Source organism: Berghia stephanieae, chromosome 10 (genome assembly GCF_034508935.2).
Source record: "Berghia stephanieae isolate SIO BIC M18660-M18661 chromosome 10, UCSD_Bste_1.3, whole genome shotgun sequence".
In the NCBI taxonomy this organism is placed as follows: domain Eukaryota; kingdom Metazoa; phylum Mollusca; class Gastropoda; order Nudibranchia; family Aeolidiidae; genus Berghia; species Berghia stephanieae.
In genome coordinates this window covers 21,172,515-21,193,071 of record NC_088369.1, presented here as the reverse complement: position 1 = coordinate 21,193,071, position 20,557 = coordinate 21,172,515, and the positions used below count along the sequence as shown (strand labels likewise).

General features: G+C 39.8%; 1 protein-coding gene across 3 annotated transcripts in view; it reads right to left on the bottom strand.

Annotated features, from left to right (window-relative positions):
- The window catches only part of LOC144980803 (mitogen-activated protein kinase kinase kinase kinase 4-like), a 162,089-nt gene extending 145,360 nt beyond the window's left edge, over positions 1-16,729 (bottom strand). For all 3 annotated transcript variants that reach the window (XM_078928614.1, XM_078928617.1, XM_078928616.1), the window contains exons 1-2: positions 16,411-16,729; positions 9,778-9,843 (exon numbers count right to left, since the gene is read on the bottom strand). In XM_078928614.1, the coding sequence (XP_078784740.1) occupies positions 9,778-9,843; positions 16,411-16,470 (126 nt within the window). In that variant the 5' untranslated portion in view covers positions 16,471-16,729. The remainder of the gene's footprint in view (positions 1-9,777; positions 9,844-16,410) is intronic.
- Positions 16,730-20,557: the final 3,828 nt, after the last annotated feature.

Genomic DNA, 20,557 nt, shown 5'->3' with positions numbered 1-20,557 from the left:
AAAGTATTAATTATTGACCAGGGCAGAAAAGCTTGGATAATTACAAGTGTATACAACCCCGCCGAGCCAACAAACAAAACATCTTTCTACACATAATTATTTCTTGAAAATCTGATTTATTTTCTTTTTAAGAAAAGAGAAGGAACAGGAAGGAGGAGGAGGAGGAGGAGGAGGAGGAGGAGGAGGAGGAGGAGGAGGAGGAGGAGGAGGAGGAGGAGAAGAAGAAGAAGAAGAAGAAGAAGAAGAAGAAGAAGAAGAAGAAGAAGAGAAGAAGAAGAAGAAGAAGAAAAGAAGAAGAGAAGAAGAAGAAGAAGAAGAGAGAGGAGGAGGAGAGGAGAGGAGGATGAGAAGAAGAAGAAGAAGAAGTAGGAGGAGGAGGAGGAGGAAGAGGAGGATGAGAAGAAGAAGAAGAAGAAGAAGAAGAAGAAGAAGAAGAAGAAGAAGAAGAAGAAGAAGAAGAAGAAGAAGAAGAAGAAGAAGAAGAAGAAGAAGAAGAAGAAGAAAAAGAAAAAATACATATACATATAATATACTGAGTGAAATCACTTGTTGTGTCATGACTAAGTAGGACACAAGTACACGCGACACGGAAGGAGACATAGATAATATGCGGAAGACGTCAAACCCATTCCCATTTTTTAAAAAGGTAAATATACAGAATCCGGGATCTCCTACAGATGGTAACGTGAGAGCAGTCTAAAAAACGGGATATTGTTAATAAAATAAATAAATAAATAAAATAAATAAATGAATAAACTGAATAAATAAACTGAATAAATAAACAAATAAATAAATAAATAAATAAATAAATAAATAAATAAATAAATAAATAAATACAGGTCGGAAGGAAGAAGGAAAGAGAAAAGAAAACAGAGAGGGAAAAACTCCAAATCATATTGGGCCACACTGTGGGATCAAATATCGATTTTGAAATCCATGACACCCAGACTTGCCGCCAGCTACAATTATCAAGTATGCATTCGTGCCTAAAATATCTGAAGTGAGAAACACAGAGAAAGAGAGAGAAAGAAAGAGAGAAAGAGAGAGAGAAAGAGAGAGAGAGAGAGAGAGAGAGAGAGAGAGAGGAAAGAGAGAAGGGGGGGGAGAGCACAGATAAGATAGAACGATGTAATGGTGATAACGATGCTGATGATAATAATAATAATAATAATAATAATAATAATAATAATAATAATAATAATAATAATAATAATAATAATAATGATAATAATGATAATAATAATAATAATCATAATAATAATAATGATGATGATGAGAGAGAGGGAGGGAGGGAGAGAGAGAGAGAGAGAGAGAGAGAGAGAGAGAGAGAGAGAGATGGAATGTGGAGGATTTGAATAAGTAGGACAGAGAGAGAGAGGAGAGAGAGGGAGAGAGAAAGAAAGAGAGAGAGAGAGAGAGAGAGAGAGAGAGAGAGAGAGAGAGAGAGAGAGAGAGAGAGAGAGAGAGCACTGATAAGTGCTGCATTGTTAAACACCTGAGAGGCTACAACCCTAATAATTTGTCTCAGTCGGCAAATACAAGAACTGTGCGTCGATCGAAGAATCAGTCTACCTCGGTACGGTTGAATGCGAGACTGTTGGTTATCAAACAGTGACCTTGGCATTGGGGTCCAGACAGTTAGGGGTGAGTCGTCGGGACGTTGAGTGTGTTAAAACAATATCGTGATGACGTCAGTCTCTGAAGACTCTCTCTCTCTCTCTCTCTCTCTCTCTCTCTCTCTCTCTCTCTCTCTCTCTCTCTCTCTCTCTCCACCCCCCCCCCCTTTCCCAATATCATAGCCGTGTTGACTCTATAAATATATATATTTTAAGTGATTTCGTAAGCCGTATTCCCAGCCGACTAACAGAAAAGGCTTCCCAACAGCATACAAGAAGAGCTCAAGATTTCAATGGTCTTCCCCACAGCCTTCTTCAGCACATGCCGTTATCCGAACCAATCATCGGCCCCACAGATTATGAGCAGTACTCGGTATTCAAACTCAAGCGATTGGAAATAAAATGCATAGAACTTCAGAGATAAAAAAAATCATGCCCTCCGCCACGACCGACATCATAAGATATCGTCGCCTAGGTCATTCCACGAAGGAAAAAAGATAATTCATCAAACAAGATGTCTGATGTCAACAGGAATCACCCATGTTGTCCAAGGGAGCAAATGAGGGGGTAAATAATCTTGCCCAAGAAAAAAAAACGAAAGTGCCTGAAGCGGGACTCAAATCGGGGCTTTCCGGGTCACAATGCAATGCCTTTACCACTCGGCCACTTCGCCTCCAAGAGATATGAAGGGTTGAAATGCAAATCCCCTTCAACACTGTTGATAAATACTCACTGATTGTGATCAGAGGGGCTGACTGATTCCGCCCGTTTGGCATGTAATAATGGTGGCTATGGCATGCATGGAGTTCCCCCATGCTATAGATAGCATTGCCCCATGCCCAACACCTAATTTCCTCCACGATACTCTTCATTTGATAACGATACCCGCCTCCCCCTCCCCATCGTGAGATCATTGAATTATCACTGCAACTGCATCGCTTGGCTGGAAATGCATGGAGGAAGCAGACAGGTGGTAGAACGGAATTAAAGTGTGTGGGGAGGGGGGAGAGTATAGAAGGAACGGAATTGACGTCACTCAGTTCTTTGTTTCTGTTTTTTTTTTTAGACAGACATTTTAATTAAGACTATAATAAACGTTTTGAGATAACATACACATACATAGTTTTGTGTTTTGGAGCGTTATATACGACTGGTGGAAGTTGCCATTATTTTACCTAAACGCGTAGCATCAATGCACAAGTTTATGTAACAACGTTTAACTGTAACTGCATAGCAGGAACGAAATTGACGTCAATCAGCTCTTTATTATTGGCTTTAAGACATCCATTTTAGTGATCAGTTAACACTAAATTGTATCAATCAGACGAATAGGACTTACTATTGAAGGTAACAAAGAGATCTGTGTATTGTGACGTTATATCCGGCTGGCGGGTGTTGTAAACATTTTGCCTAAATGCATAGCATCTATTCCTCACGCTTTAAACTCATAAAAATATGTGTGACCCATCGCTTCATCACGGTATTATGTTGGAGCATATCGGGTCCGCCAGTCACCCGAAGCAATCAGTCATACAGATCCTGAGTATCACTCACAATGGGAGCGATCTATAGATAGTTCGAAGATGACGTCACTCAGGTCGTTGTTATTGTTTTTGCCATCCGCGTTTGTGAGTTGTTCTCACTAAACTGTATTAACCAGACTATAAACGTTCATGGTCACACAGAGTTTGTGTGTTGGTCTGTTATACTTCCTGATGGCAATGTTGTGAACTCCTTGGCCAAGCGCATTCTATCTATAGATAGTATGCAGATGACGTCACTCAGGCCTTTGTTATTGTTTTTGCCATCCGCGTTTGTGAGTTGTTCTCACTAAACTGTATTAAGAAGACTATAAAAGTTCATGGTTACACAGAGTTTGTGTGTTGGTCTGTTATACTTCCGGATGGCAATGTTGTGAACTCCTTGGCCAAGCGCATTCTATCAAAATATAGATCTTTGGTATTGGTTTTTTTGTTGTTTTTTTTTTGCCATCCATGTTTTTGAGTACTTCTCACTAAACGGTATTAACCCGATTATAAACGTTCATGGTTATACATAGTTTTGTGTATTTACTTCCGGATGGCAGTGTTGAGTTTCTTAGCCAAGCTTGGCTAAGAAGCTCAAAACATTGCCATTCGGAAGTATAACGGACCAACACACAAAACCGTGTGTATCCATGAACGTTTATAGTCAGGTTAATACAGTTTAGTGAGAAACGCGGATGGCAAAAACAATAACAAAGACATTCTCTCTATATTCAGGTTTTAGTCCAACCGAGTCATCAATCACATGATTTGTTGCTGTCCAAAGATTGGATACTTAATAAATGTAAGCACGCTGTTTTATTTATGAAAGTTGTAAACAAATCCAAGTGCCAAGCTGAACAAAATGATCTTTCTTTTCTTTCTTTTTTTCTAAGTATAATCGTTGGGTGTGTGTGTTTTTGTTGGAAGGGGGGGGGGGGGGGGGGGTTAGTGTGATTGTTGGAAGAAGAGAGATGGAGTGGAGTTATGGAGAAGGGAGGGGGGGGGGGGCAAAAGAAGGACCAAAAACGAACCGTGTTGATGCTTTGCGTATAGTTAAAATACTAACAACACCCGCCAGCCGAATATAAGGTTCACACACAAAGCTATGTGCAACCTATAATGTTAAAAATCGGATTGATAGGATTTAGAGAGTACTTAATCATTAAAATGGATATGTCTAAAAACAACAACAACAACAGTTGAGTGACGTCAATTTCGTTCCATCTATATGTAAATATTTGTTTCCCGAATTATCTAATTTCTTTTAAATCAACAAACCATCGGAACAATGAAGGGCTTAAGTGTAAGGATTGGAAGAGAACATAAAAGAGAAAGAGAGAGAGAGAGAGAGAGAGAGAGAGAGAGAGAGAGAGAGAGAGAGCGAAAGAGAGGGAGAGAGAGCGAAAGGGAGGGAGGGAGAGAGAGAGAAAGGGAGGGAGAGAGAGAGAGAGAGAAAGAGAGAGAGGGGGGGTAGCACTGGGGGGGGGGAGGAAAAGAAGAATAAATAATATTATATATAAGAATACGAAAACCAAAACCAAATTTGAAAGAAGAAGAAGAAGAACTATGGGGATGGATCTCCACCCTGTCCTCACCCTCGACCTTATTTGACAAAGTGTGAGTAAACACTTATTATTGGCCACGAACAAGAAACCCAAAACGTAACGAACTGACTGACGTACTCTCGAGAAGAACAAAAATACCAAAGACATGGTTTTATAATTTTGGCCAAAAATAAAATAATTAATAAATAAAATAAAATAAAACAACGAAAAAAAAAACATCCTTCAAAGGTCAAATATCGGCCCATTAACATGAATTTCCCTCATCTTGTCAAACACTTTCAAACCCGGGGCTTCATTCAAGTCTCCGGTTTGAGTAATCCATCGATATTTGAAGGACGAGTTTTCTGGCCAAAATTCTAAAAAATATTAAAAAATAAAAATCTGTTTCTTTTTTTTTTTCTTTTCTTCATCGTTGCGGAGCACGGGAATGTACACATGACAGCTACACTACACATACATCCGTACAAAAGAGACAGGGGGAAGGAGAAAATGTAGATTTACAACGTGAAATAATAATAATAGAGTAAAACGGACGGCTTGGATGGAATGAGACATCGCCAGGTATAAATATTAATACACATAGTATTAAAACGTCAATGTGTGCGTGGATGAATTATATAATACAAAAAAGGGTAAGAGGCTTAGGCAGGGCAGACCTGCCAAACTATTACGAAAAAATCGTAAAAGTACCAAATTTTGCCTCCAATTTCAGAACTTATAATAAGCATCTCTTTTGTCGTTAAGACTTATAGGGAATGAGATTAGCGGAAGAGTAGCGTACTTGATTGATTGGACGTCACCCATAGTCTGTGACGTCACCGGCGGAAAAGTTATTAGAGAGAGAACGTCATGTTGGTTGTGCGCATGCGTCTCTCGTCCTCGCTCCGCTCTCTAATAACTTTTCCGCCGGTGACGTCACAGACTATGGGTGACGTCCAATCAAGGGACGCTACTCTTCCGCTAATCTCATTCTCTATTGAAATAAGAAAGCAGATGCCAGAGTACATAATTTTAAGGATGTTGACGTGATATTTAATCATTGTGAGGGTAAAAATTGGTGCTCTATAAAGTTAAACCATAGCGACTTCAATTTTTGATCTCCTAAAAATTACGATTTAAAAAAAGTTCAAGTAGGAAGGCCCGGCATAGAGGGCCGATCGTCGGTTGGTGCATCGACATGGGGCGGTTTGATGTACAACAGTAGGCGACGTGTACTTATTTGCAGGTCTGCTAACCCAGGCTCATTGTTGTGATGGGAGTTCTCTCAAAATCGAAGCAACGCTTCTCTCTCTCTCTCTCTCTCTCTCTCTCTCTCTCTCTCTCTCTCTCTCTCTCTCTCTCTCTCTCTCTCTCTCTCTCTCTCTCTCAACTTATTAAGTCTGTGAATTGTACGGGAATGGAATGCCTACACAATTAAAAGAGAGTAATTCCCCCACGACAACCCCCCCCCCCCCCCCCCCCCCCCCCCCCCCCCCCCCCCCCCCAAGTCCTGATGACATTTATCATACATCAAATCTACATCGTTAATGTGTTCTGTCTGAGTGTGTGAGTGGAAATGTTTGTGTGTGTGTGTGTGTGTGTGTGTGTGTGTTTGTCTCTCTGAGGGTCTAAGAGTATGTGTGTGTGTGTGTGTGAGTGTATGTAAGTGTAATGTAAAGGGAATAGAGATTGTCTAGTGGCTGCGTGTTGGCGATTAGTAGTAACGCAATAAAGAGATCTTATCAAAACTGTTTACACACCAAAAATAAAAATAGAAGAACAAAATTGGACGCTGTGACCTAACAATAACATTGAGCTCCCCTCCCATCTTCTTCTATTTAACCAACACATCGATGACAGCGATGAAAATGATGATGAAGACGACGATGATGATGAGGTTATCCATTGAGAATGGCGTGTATACTATGATGATACGAAGAATGGAGGAGAAAAAAAGTTTTAGGGAAGGAGAGAGAGAGAGAGAGAGAGAGAGAGAGAGAGAGAAAGAGAGAGAGAGAGAGAGAGGAGGGGAGTTCAAAACATTTTGTCGTTTGAACAGATCCTTATATAGATATCAAGTATCCCTACTGTCCCGAGAAAGTGTTGTGATTGGTCAATAAGGGGATTTTGTTTCCTTCAACATATTTTTCTTTTAAAAATTTCTTATTCTTTTGTTGTGTTTTTCTTTCTGCTCATTCATTGTTGTTTTTTGTTGTTTTTGTTTTTAATGGGTTGGGTTACTACGCTTACCAAAAAAAAAAAAAAATTAATTTTAAAATGTTAATTTGCTTTGCCCGCCAGATGTGGAAATTATTAAAATTTGACAGAACCACACAGCATTCTCATTCATTCTAACTATTCAGTTGAATATTTAAAAAATATTAAAAAGTCTACTGAACAAACATCACTACTGTCTTCTGTCAATAGTTAATTTCGCACAGCCTGAAGGAATATTTATAAACTTGGCGTCACTCTGTGGCGTCATTCAACAAGTGATCGTTTCCATGAAAAGTACCAACACACCAAACTGTGTGTAACTGTTAATGTTTATTGACGCATTGTGTTCAGTTAGCCGGATATAACATTCCAACACACTAAACAATGTGTCACCTTAAACGTTTTGTAGATAGTGTGCACTTGGCTAAGAAGCTCACAACATTGACATCCGGAAGTATAAAAGAATAAGGAACCAAGACACAAAACTAAGTGTCAACTTGAACCTTTTTAGTCTGGTTAATACAGTTTAGTGAGAATTACTCATAGTCATAAACATGGATGGCAAAAAACAATAACAAAGACCGCATTCTATCTATAGTCCGATTAATACTATTTAGTGAGAACTACTCATAGAAAAACGACTGGCTAAAAACAACAACAAAGACGTGGGTGGCGTCAGCTTCGTTCTATCTAGTCAGAGTCAGGGTGAAAGTTTAGTGAGAACTTATCACCCAACAAGGGATTCTGAAAGCTCAGTCAGGAGAGCACTCGCTTTACAATAAAAAGATCAGTCTCAGTGCAGTCGAGATTTTTTTTCTGACAACCCCCCCCCCCCCCCCCCCAGTAGTGAGTGGGTATCTGGGTCTGTTCGATCTGATGGAAAGTACTTTGCAACAGAATATGTCATATCCAAAGGGTAGCAAGCAATTGCTATTGTCCTTTTCACGCTATAGAAACCGGGATACACTCCGGCTCCATGGGCACAATAGCTCTGAAAGACAATTACGTCAACTATAATCCCCAACTGGCAGTCGAAAAACAATAACAAAGAGCTGAGTGGCGTTACTTTCATTCCTTCTACGTCCCTTAACTCTTTGTTATTATCTTGAGACAGCCTGTTAGAGATGGGCTCACAGTAAATTAAATCAATCAGATTATAAACTAGATTACAGTGTTGTGTGTTCTGTTTAATTTGGCTGGCAGATGTGAGTATTTTACCTAAACGTAAAGCATCAATAGATAGTATGCGCTTGGCTAAGAATAAGAAACTCATAACATTGCCATCCGGAAGTATAACGGACCAACACACAAAACTATGTGTAACCTTGAATATTTATAGACAGGTTAATACAGTCAAGTGAGAATTTCTCATAAACGCGAATGGCAAAAAAAAAAAACAATAACAAAGACATGAGTGACGTCAACTTCATACTATCTATACTTGAACTTGTAATTAATTGGCATGTCCCACTGGCGATTACGACTACACAATGCGCATGATCTATAGTACATTTCCATGTGCTGGAGGTCATTGCAAAATCTGCTCCAAGTGACCCACTAAGTGAAAAGTATTCACAGCTTTTCAAATATGTAACATCACGATTGGTCATTTTATTCAGCTTGACACATGGGTACGTTTATAACTTTTGCAGACAAAGTAGCGTGTTTACATTTGTTAAGATATATCCAATTGTTGGACAGCAACAAATCATGTGATTGATGACCTGGTTGGACGAAAACATGAATATAGATAGAATGCGCTTGGCCAAGGAGTTCACAACATTGCCATCCGGAAGTATAACGGACCAACACACAAACTCTGTGTAACCATGAACTTTTATAGTCTGGTTAATACAGTTTAGTGAGAACAACTCACAAACGCGGATGGCAAAAACAATAACAAAGGCCTGAGTGACGTCATCTGCATACTATCTATAGATCGCTCCCATTCTACAGACATGTTCGAACAATGGCTACATAACTACTTCCACTGCATGAAAACAGCGCACATTCAAATTCAAACAAATGGCACACTGCTGTTTTGTTCCTGTTTTCAACCAACCAGATAGTTGATCTGTTTTCATCTCTCTCTCTCTCTCTCTCTCTCTCTCTCTCTCTCTCTCTCTCTCTCTCTCTCTCTCTCTCTCTCTCTCGCTCACAAACCAAATAAGAAAAAAAAATATTTTCACACATACAGTCTTTCAACGGTTGTTTTTTGACCGTAAGTAGAGTGATTAGTTCTCACTAAAAATGAATAGGGCTATAAACGCAAAAGGTCACACAAAGTTTTGTGTGTTGGTGTGTTTCATCCTAGAGAGAATATATGCGCTTGGCTAAGAAGCTCACAACATTGCCTTAACGGACCAACACACAAAACTATGCGTAACCTTGATATGTTTATAATCTGGTTAATACAGTTAAGTGAGAATTACTCATAAACGTGGATGGCAAAAAAAATAAATGAATAACCAAGACCCGAGTGACGTCAACTTCATTCTATCTATAGATCGTATGCACTTGGCTAAGAAGCTCATAAAATTGCCATCCGGAAGTATAACGGACCAACACACAAAACTGTGTGTAACCATGAACTTTTATAGTCTGGTTAATACAGTTTAGTGAGAATTACTCACAAACGCGGATGGCAAAATACAATCACAAAGGCTTGAGTGACGTCATCTTCATTCTATCTATAAGAGATCCCTTGAATGAATTCTCATCACAGCCGCCTTCAGTACAACATGCCTACGACAGTAGTGTTGTTTATATTATCAAAATTCGACATACTAATCACGATGCCAATCTGGTCACACAAGATTAATTAATAAATAAATTGACTAATTTGTTATTTATTTCAATTCATTCTGTAAATACCTTGTACACCTGGCCATAAGTTCCATTTCCAACAACCTCGATCAAGTCAAATATCCCAGCAGGATCCTGGAGAGACAGAGACAGAGAACAAATTAATGAAAAACAAATAACTAGAGGTAATAGTGGTGATACAATAAATTCTATTTTTATTATAATGTTAGATTCAGCTCTTGACTAACTTTTGACTATATTGCCTTTTACCACTGACTTTGTTGGAAAAACACAAACATTTTATCATTAATGATGAAATAGCTATGTTGAGCTCAGTGATACGATAGTGGTGGTGGAAGTGAATGTTTCTTTTTTACTAATCAGTTTGTTTGCTCTTTGTTTTATCTATTATTTTGTTGATAGTTAAAGAAAAAAAAAAAAAATAATTTTATTATTATATTTTTTTTTGAGGGGGGGGGGGGGGGGGGTAGGAGAGGTTTAATTTGAGTCACCTATAACTTAAAAAAAAAAATTTTAAAAAGAATGTCAATACGATATCATAAATAAGTTGAAATAGTTTATGGTCCTGCCATCAGTTGCTCTCAGCTTGTGATCTTGATCTCAGTCCCTTTGCATGTGAAGCGAGTGCTTTACACCAGCTGAGCTAAGCTATCGGGAACACCCCCCCCCCCCCCACCTCCCCATTATCAAACAGCAGTTATCTTCAATTCAGACTCTGCCATAACTACCTCATTTCTGGTTTTCTGAGAGTGCACTACAAGGTGAATGAGATCTGGATTTTCTAATCTATTCTTTCTTCTTCTTGTCAGTGGCAACAACACCTTTATATTGTGATAGTGTTTCTACCTTTATCTTATATAAAATTTGTACAAATGTCAAGCAATTGGACTTCGGTATGGTGTTTGTTACAAATTACAAATGCTAATTTCAACAACAACAAAAAGGAAGCTGCTTTTCCATAAAATCGCATTTGACCAATTAGTCCTTTCGGATAATCGCAACACCTGGGGATCAGCGAAATTGTTGCGATTAACCGAAGTTTAGCTTCCTGTCCAATATTGCAACATTTTAACATGGCAAACTCAAACCAGTTGTTATAAGCATTGTTCTTAGTCCACTACAGACTTGGCAATTTGATTAAAATAAAAACCATATGGCAGCCCTGTATAGATATTGACAAGCACAAGCACCTTTGATGCAAGCCAACATCTTATTCAGATTGGATTCACTTTCACTCTTTTGTTCTCAATATTTGTAAGAGTCAAAGAGAGTAACCGTGATGAGAGACAATAAGCTCTCACTAAACCCATTGGTCACAATGCACTGTTGTCAACCCCAGAACAAAGGATATCGCTCAGTCTCTTTAAAAACTGTCATCGTCTACTCATTGTCTAGACTATACCCAGACCCCTCGCCTCCTATCTAATGGTTACAGATGACGTCACAAACCAACCTATAATGCAAAGCTCCGCCCTCTTTGTCTCAAATAGAGTTGTGACACACTACTTTAGCATTAAGGCCTGCTCACTCTCAATTCTTCAACCTGTCACGATTCCATCCATTCAATCATATTTTGTGTCATTGATTTCTTGAATCTGCCACTTTTTGAGGTCAAAATTTTTTTGCGATTAACATAATTTTGTGGAAATTAACCAGTGAGTTTTATATGGAATTAATTCAGTGTCTTGGGAAATGTGGCGATTAACCGAAAATTGCAATTATACGGAGTGAACTACAGCAGTTGTTTGTAGCGTATGTCTATCTACCTCCAAATTAATTTCATCAACCCAATTAAGTTGGAGGTGTGGGTCCAGGAGAAGGAAGAACATTGTCTGAATGCCTGTTTGGATCATTCCTGGTCTGGCTACTTCATCGTCAGTTATTCCAGCAGGATTGGATCCAGGCTGGTATCACTTTCAGGGTCATGGCATCGAGCAAGTTCCTGCACGATAGCAACATGATGATCCATCGCAGGAGACCAATTTAATGAAATGCAGCTTACGGGCATCATACAATTTTTTTAATCCACAAATCACCAAACCACCCACTCCCTTCTTCCCAAACTCCCTCATTGGCCTAGTACCACAGTCCCTCCTTTATTTCAATTCAATTACTCAATTACATCAAATCATAATCTGCATCATCTTCTCATTGGAACAACTGTTTAAAAAAGGGGAATTTTTAGAAAGCAGAAAAGCATGAATCAGTGATATGAATATTGATACTTTTGAATTAGAATCAAGAAGGCGACGCATGCGGCTATGTGCATGCGGTCTTGTGATATGCCATTTTTCGCCTTCAGATCAGAAGGTCCAGGGTTCGAGTCCCACTCTGAGCGGTGCTTTGTCAAGTCCTTGGAAAAGGCTCTGTACTCACATTCTCTCACTGTACTCAGGTGTAAAATGAGTACCTGTCCACTAACAGTGTTGTCTCGGTCCGAAATAAAAATAAAATGTAACATCACCTAAGCCCCGTGTGGTGTCCGGGGTCCCTCAACTGAGAGGGTCAAGAATAGCCCAACGCCAAGCCAGCGTGTCGTAAAAGGCGACTAATGGTGTGTGATTCCCCCATCTTTGAGTCACCTGGTCCTCCAGGTTGGGGGTTGGCAAAGGGTTAACACCCCTTTCCGTTAAACTCAAACCGTTACAGAAACACAGACAGACAAACCAAATCCTTTTTTTAGCTTGGGCGACCGAAGAGTTTCTGGAATTACAGAATTTATGAAGGACAACAGACAAAGCCGAAAGGACTCTGCTGACCCGATGACGTCTTCGCCAAACAAGCAGCTTCGAATTGCGTCGTGGAACGTTCGCACCATGTATGAAGCAGGAAAAAGCTCTCAAGTTGTGACTGAGATGAGAAGATACAGGCTGCATATACTTGGAGTAAGCGAAACCCACTGGATACAATCCGGACAGAAACACCTCAAGTCTGGGGAGAAGATTTTATATTCAGGGAGAGGGGACGGGATTCATACACAGGGAGTAGGAATAATTCTAAGCAAGTTTGCCCAGAAGTCACTGAGAGGATGGGAACAATGCGGAGAAAGGATCATCATGGCGTCCTTTACAACACGGAGTAAGAAGATCAGCATGAACATTGTACAGATCTATGCCCCAACAAATGATGCAACAGATGAGGACAAAGATACATTTTATGGTCTGCTACAACAAGTCATTGACAAGTTGCCAAGGAAAGACATCAACATATTGATGGGAGATGCTAATGCAAAAGTGGGACAGGATAACGTAGGCTATGAAGGTATCATGGGACGTCATGGCATGGGAGAAATGAATGATAATGGTGAGAGATTTGCAAATTTCTGTGCATTCAACAGTTTGGTGATTGGAGGATCAGTGTTCCCCATAAGAGGATCCACAAAGCAACTTGGGTCTCACCAGATGGTGTGACAGAGAATCAGATTGATCATTTTTGTATCTCTCGTAGATTCAGACGTTCATTGGAAGATGTGACAGTGCGGAGAGGGGCAGATGTTGGATCAGACCACCACCTGCTATTGGCAAAGCTTAAGCTCCGACTCAGAAAACACGGGGCCAGATCACATACAAGAAGAAAATTCGAGGTGAATGCACTTGATGGGGAAAAGAATGAGGAATTCAAACTACAATTGAGTAATAGATTCCAACCTCTTACTGAGCTCGAGGAGGACATAGATGTAGAGTCACATTGGGCAAAGATCAAGGAAGTTTACATAACAACTTGCCACGAGGTATTGGGGGTAAAGAAATCGGAACATAATGGATAAGTCCAACCACCTTGGACCTTATTGAAAAGAGGAGAACAAGGAAGGAACAAGTGAATGCAAGCCGAACAAGGGCTTCAAGACTGGATGCACAAGAGCAGTATCGAGCCATAGCTAAGGAAGTCAAAAGATCTGTGAAGAAAGACAAGGAAGCATTCATGAACAGACTTGCAGAGAAAGCAGAAGCAGCAGCGACTGGAGGACACATGAGGATCCTTTATCAAACTACCAAGACACTTGCTGGAAAATATGGGAAACCAGAGGTACCAGTCAAAGACAAAGATGGGAAAACTATTTTTGGAAAAGAGGCTCAATCTGAACGATGGAGGGAACATTTCAACTGCCTTCTGAACAGACCACCACCAGACAACCAGCCAGAAATTTTGCCTGCAAGGAATGAGCTACCAATTAGCTGTGATCCACCATCGATAGCAGAGATTGTGGGTGCCATTAACAAGATGAAAAGGGGGAAAGCTGCTGGACCAGACCAGATTCCACCGGAGGCTCTAAAAGTTGATGCGGAAAGAAATGCTGAGGCCCTGCACCCACTATTTGAGAGAATCTGGAATGACGGGATATTCCCAAAGGATTGGAAGGAAGGACATCTTATCAAGCTTCCAAAGAAAGGGGACCTCAGTAATTGTAATAATTATCGAGGCATCACTCTTCTTTCTATCCCAGGAAAGGTTTTCAACCGTATTATTTTAGAGAGAATTAAGAATGCAACAGATGCTAAACTGCGGGACGAACAGGCAGGTTTTCGGAAAAAACCGTTCAACCACCGACCAGATTGCCTCTCTGCGAGTCATAGTGGAACAGTCTATAGAATGGAACTCTCCTCTTATTGTCAACTTTCTGGATTACGAGAAGGCTTTCGACAGTATTGACAGAGCAACATTGTGGAAAATTCTGGCACATTATGGACTCCCTGAAAAGATAGTAAACCTCATTAAGGAAATGTATGAAGGATCAAGTTGCAGGGTTGTACATGAAGATCAGCTGACTGACAGCTTTGAAATTAAGACTGGTGTCAAGCAGGGATGCTTGCTCTCTCCATTCCTGTTCATCCTTGCCATTGATTGGCTAATGAAGGAAACCTCCAAAGGGAGAAGAAATGGGATACAGTGGACCCCCTGGACACAGTTGGATGATCTGGATTTTGCAGATGATCTGGCTCTTTTGTCCCACACCCAGGACCAGATGCAAGCAAAAACCACAATTATAAACAGCCTCTCGGAATCAATTGGTCTAAGAATACACCCTGTAAAGTCAAAGGTCTTGAGGATAGGTACGCGTCAAAGGGAGCAGATCAAAGTAAAAGATCAGGAACTCGAAGATATAGACACTTTCTGCTATCTCGGAAGTATAATTGACAAGGATGGAGGCACGGAAGCAGAGGTGAAAGCACGAATAGGAAAGGCACAGGCTGCATTCACATCTTTGAACAGAGTTTGGAGAACTAAAGATATCTCCCTTCAACTAAAGCTAAGACTTTTCAACTCAAACGTGAAGTCTGTCCTACTGTATGGATGTGAAACTTGGAACGCATCACAGGCATGTATAAGGAGGGTACAGATTTTTGTAAACAGGTGCATGCGTAAGCTACTCAGAATAAAATGGATGGATAGAATAAAAAATGAAGAAGTATGGAAAAGAACACAGCAGAAACCAGTAGGAGAGGATATAGGAAGAAGACGATGGAGGTGGATTGGACACACGCTTAGAAAGAATGACTCAACTATAACAAAGAAAGTATTGGACTGGAACCCTCAGGGCAGAAGATCAAGGGGAAGGCCACGAGGAACATGGAGAAGAATTAAAGAAGCTGATATACAGAGAAGTGGTAAGACCTGGAATGAGATAAAAAAGTTGGCTCAGGATAGAGAAGGATGGAAACTGTTTGTCTGTGGCCTATACCCTGACCCAGGGTGAAAAAGGCAATGATGATGATGATGATGAACATCACCTAACACGAACAGCCAGCATGTCTCATCCTATATGTTAGATAAATGTTACTGTTGGCTAAGGATCCCTTTCAAAGTTAAAGCGCCTGCTCTATATAAAAATGCTTAAAAGTATAGGCATGATAAAAGTGAAAAAAGGTGTTTAAGTTTAACTTTTTGGGACAATCAATAATACACTTTTAAGATTTAAAAAAAAATCTAATAAACTTGACACTAGTGAATATATTCATTTATAGCCTATAGTTATAGCCTTTTGCAATTTAAAGTTAAGATTATGGATACAAAAGGAAAGGTAGAAGTAGAAGCGAAATTATTGTAAATGAGGGTCACAGGAATTGGAGAAAAAAAATCCAATATAATAACAATAACAACCAATACTGCCAGTACCGGGACGTTTACACTAAAGTTTAACAAGTTCATTATGGATTGCGATTAAACTCGAGACACGTTACTACATTATAAATCTCGAAGGGTGGGTAACGAACTAAATGCGTACTTAGTAATGGCCAAAAAAGTGTTTATGTAGAACCAGAGTTTATCCAACTAAACACGACCAACCAACAACAAAACACTCCCTCGGCTGATGAGTCATGGGGGACGATGGAATTGGAAGTGAAGGATGGCGAATTTGTCTTTTTCAAATTGCCAAAAGCATATTCTCTATTTCTAAAAGTTAGATATTACGGTAATCTAAGAACATATAAGATAAAGGGTATATGTATGCATTAATGCAGCGCCTTTGTTGTCAGAGCTAAAAATAACGATGAAGTGATGAAGACATGAATGAAGTGAAAGCGACAGGGGCAGGGGGAAAGAACGAAGAAGTTCCAAAGACGGAAGGGATGGGTAAATGACCGCTTGACCCAGAACTTTCAAAACTTGCTCAACTTTTAGAAATATATTAAAAGTTCAATAAAAGTGCAAATCCAAACTACCAGCTAACTTTTTACTCACCCTAAGACTCGACAGGTCAATATCATCAAGGCTCACATTCACCGATGCGGTAGTCGCCATTTTCGGGATCAGTTCATCTACGCTTCCGTGAAGATTAGGGTATAAGTAATCCTCTCGAAGTTAGTAATCCAAGTGAATGAACCATACACAAAATTAGAAATTAAGTCCAGAAATGAAATTATCACCTATAACACTCACAACCTTGACTCGAAGCGAAACACTTATCACAGAATTACACTTCAAACTTGCATTATTTACCATATTTCGACTGCTACCAACATCCCATTGAAGAAAGAGTTTTGCTTGCGCTTTGGATTATGGGTCAATACACAAGGGAAAGTACTCAGGAAAAAAAAACAGACGAGATGGGTGGGGCAGAAATCAAAATCATTATGGAATCTGTTTCCCCTTCTAGACTGATATATATATAGTAGTTGTAACAATAATCTATTTTTTAAAAATCGACGAAGGGGCCTAATCACTAGACTTTAAGAGCATTAACTCGCGTGCAATGAGACTCGGTTGGAATCCGGATAATATTGAGTTTTTCACCGTTGTTGTTCACCCAGCTGTGATTGGATAGATGGGTCTAGGATAGATATTACGGAAAGTACTTTGCAGCGGGCCTCACACTTGAAAATACAAGAGCAAACCCTTGTTTCTTGCCAAAGTCCATTTCACACCACAGAAACTGATGTAATGTTCAGTTCCGAGGGCCTGGAGTCTTGTGATATCTAACCACTATCCAAATAGATCTAGTTTAAGACTATAATTAAGTCTGTGGTAATATTAGCCTTTCTGTGATATCTGCTCAGGTATTTCCACAAGTAAAAAAAAAAAATAAAAAAGTAGTCCTTCAGAGCCATTACGCGTATGGAGTTTCTCCCAGTTTCTATAACCTGAAACGGACAAAAGCAATTGCTTGTTATCCTTTGGATAGGATGCTAGTCTATAAAAAGAGTACTTTCCTCCAGATCGAACAGACCAGCCTACCCAATCCTTCTGGGTGGACAAGGGGGTAAAAAAATATCCCGACTTCACTCGGGATCGATCTCGGTCCGTTTCCGTGCGAAGCGAGTGCTCTATCAACTGAGCTATCCGGACCCCCACTTCCAGTTGTGAATGGATAAAATAAGTATTTTTCCATGGTAGCGGCAGCAGCCTCTTATGGTTCTCACACTACCATGTTATGACGATCGACCAATCAGCAAAGTCCGGTCCGCATTCGTGCACCGTCGCGAACCGGCCCGGTAGCTTCGTCACAACACACCGTTCAACCAGATGCTCTGTCGTTTCGGGTTCTTGCCCACATCGGGTACATGTAGGACAGGTGGCAAGCCCCCACTGATGAAGTGAGCGTGCCGTTAGGCAGGTTCTGGACCGAAGCCGAATTGCTGCCATCATTATCATCTATTACTGAGATGTTGATGGCTGCCACCCTTTCTACTGTAGCGACAGCAGCTTCTTATTGTTCTCACACTACTATGGTATGACGATCGACCCAATCAGCAGCAGCTTCTTATGGTTCTCACACTACTATGTTATGACGATCGACCCAATCAGCAAAGTCTGGTCCGGTAGCATCGTCATAACACACCGTCCAACTAGATGCTCTGCGGTTTCGGGTTCTTGCCCACATCGGGAACATGTTGGACAGGTGGAAACTCCCCACTGATGAAGCGACGGTAGCGGCAACTAATTGTTCTCACACTGCTATGTTATGACGATTTATCCTAGACGCAAACTCATTACCGCACTCGTGCACCGTCGCAAACCCGCCCGTTAGCCTCACCCCAATGCACCGTTCAACTTGATGCTCTGCGGTTTCGGGCTCTTGATCACAACGGGTAAATGTTGGATCACCTACCTTGACTTTGGAGGGAGAGCTTGATGCATATCGGGGGCAGAGGAGGAATTAATACGTTTCAACAGTCGTAACGTCACTTCCCTCGTAATGACGCATGATAACGCAGTAACTGGTCTCAAAACTATCGGAACAATGGCGGACGCCCTTATAAATTATTTCTCCGACAAGCATAAAAGCGTATCCAGAGGAATAATAAAAAAAAAACATTATAAATCTGATCATGTTTTGACTTTTACACATTCTGATCACAAGACATATGAAAAGTTCTAGCCAGCATGAAGAATAAAAAGTACCGATAATCTTTATTTAGAACCACGATGACCGCCGTTGCTGGGCGACGTGACAGACTATTGAATCCAATTCCGGTTGACGTCACTAGACCATCCCGGATGTCGGGCCAATAATCGGGCGCCTTGAACGGCCCGCCTTGATAATATAATAATATGTGACTAATGGAGATCCAACCCGGTGCCCGAATGGCCTCGACCCGACCATCCCGGGCTCCACACTACAATAGCTTTCCGTGGTGAAAATGATTTGCTGTTTTCTTTATAGAGATTCTTCTCCAATTAAATCTGAGTTATTTTCTTTCTAATTTTTTGTTTAGTTTTAATCCTTCAGTTTGATCATCAGTTCCAAACAGGCTGCTATCGCACAGGAATTGACTGAAAACGTCGCTCAATCAGTGATATGGATTGCATCATCATACATCATCATCATCCATCATCATCATCATCATCATCATCATCATCTCATCATCATATCATCATCATCATATCATATATTATTATTATTATCATCATCATCATCATCTTCATCTTCATTATTATTATTATATTATTATTATTATTATTATTATTATTATTATTATTATTATTATATTATTATTATTTATTATTATTATTATTATCATCATTATCATCATCATCATCATCATCATCATCATCATCATCATCATCATCATCATCATCATGGTCATCGTCATCATCATCATCATCATCATCATCATCATTATTATTATTATTATTATTATTATTATTATTATTATTATTATTATTATTATTATCATTTTTATTATATTATTACCATCATTATTATCATTATTTTCATTATTATTGCTATTATTAATATTATTATCATCATCATCATCGTAATATCGTCACCATAATTTGACTTGAACTGTGCAAGCTTTTATATTGTTACATGAGCAATACCATCTCTTTTACTGTTTTTCACCATCACTAGTTGTGCTGCTCGCCAATAGCAAGTTAACGATTACGGTCCCAACCTACAACGATCGACCAACGACGCGAAAGAAAACGAAAATCTGTCATGAGAGTTTTAGGACAGATCTTCGCTTTCTTCCTCGTCGTTTGTCGATCGTTGTAGATTGGGAACGTGATCGTTGACTTACTAATCTCTTGTCTAGGAGAATGGAATTCCCCAAAGGACGGGGAACGCTGGGCCCTGTCTAGGCCGATTGGATCTTCATTCGTCCACAGAATTGCTTTCTTGTCCATCCCTCTAAATCATTTGTCCCTACCACGTGACATTGTGTCCTTGTTCAGGCACGGGACCATGACGTTTCGCCCGGGCCCTGTCTGAAGTCTTTTCTGATTGGGAGACAGTCAGGTGGATTTATTCAGAAGTAATTAAATGTGATTTGATTATCTGCGGCTTACGAAACTATAACCATGCTACTATATTAATCACTTGACCTGAATTGAATGTTACTCGAAGTCGACTTAATTCTGGGTACGTATTTGTATTCGAGGACGAAGAGAGTTGTCAAGTGTGACAGTCAATCCATTAGCCATCGTTTCAAAAGTATCATTGCTTTACCCAGCCAGTTCTTTGTACTTCCTGCGATATTCTGTCATGGCAGTTTTTTGCATCTCTCTCTCTCTCTCTCTCTCTCTCTCTCTCTCTCTCTCACTCTTTCTCTCTCATATCCATATTTCTCTCTCAGCCACCCTTCTATCTTCATATTATGTTTATAGATATCATTTGGTAATAGAGAGATAATAAGTTAGGCTGATCGATTTAAGAAATGATTGTTTAAAGGCTAATTTAAATTTGCTTTGTTGATGGAATATGTTTTGCAATTGATTAAAGATTCTTATTTATAAGCTGCATCATCACAAGGTTGCAATAATACAGACACTAGCCGGGTTTGTTATGTAAAAACAAATACCTCCTGGTCTTTTGGCCAAACGTTTATCATAATCTCTTGATATAGTGGGCGACATTATCGGCCTCTAAAATGTTTCATTGGAAATG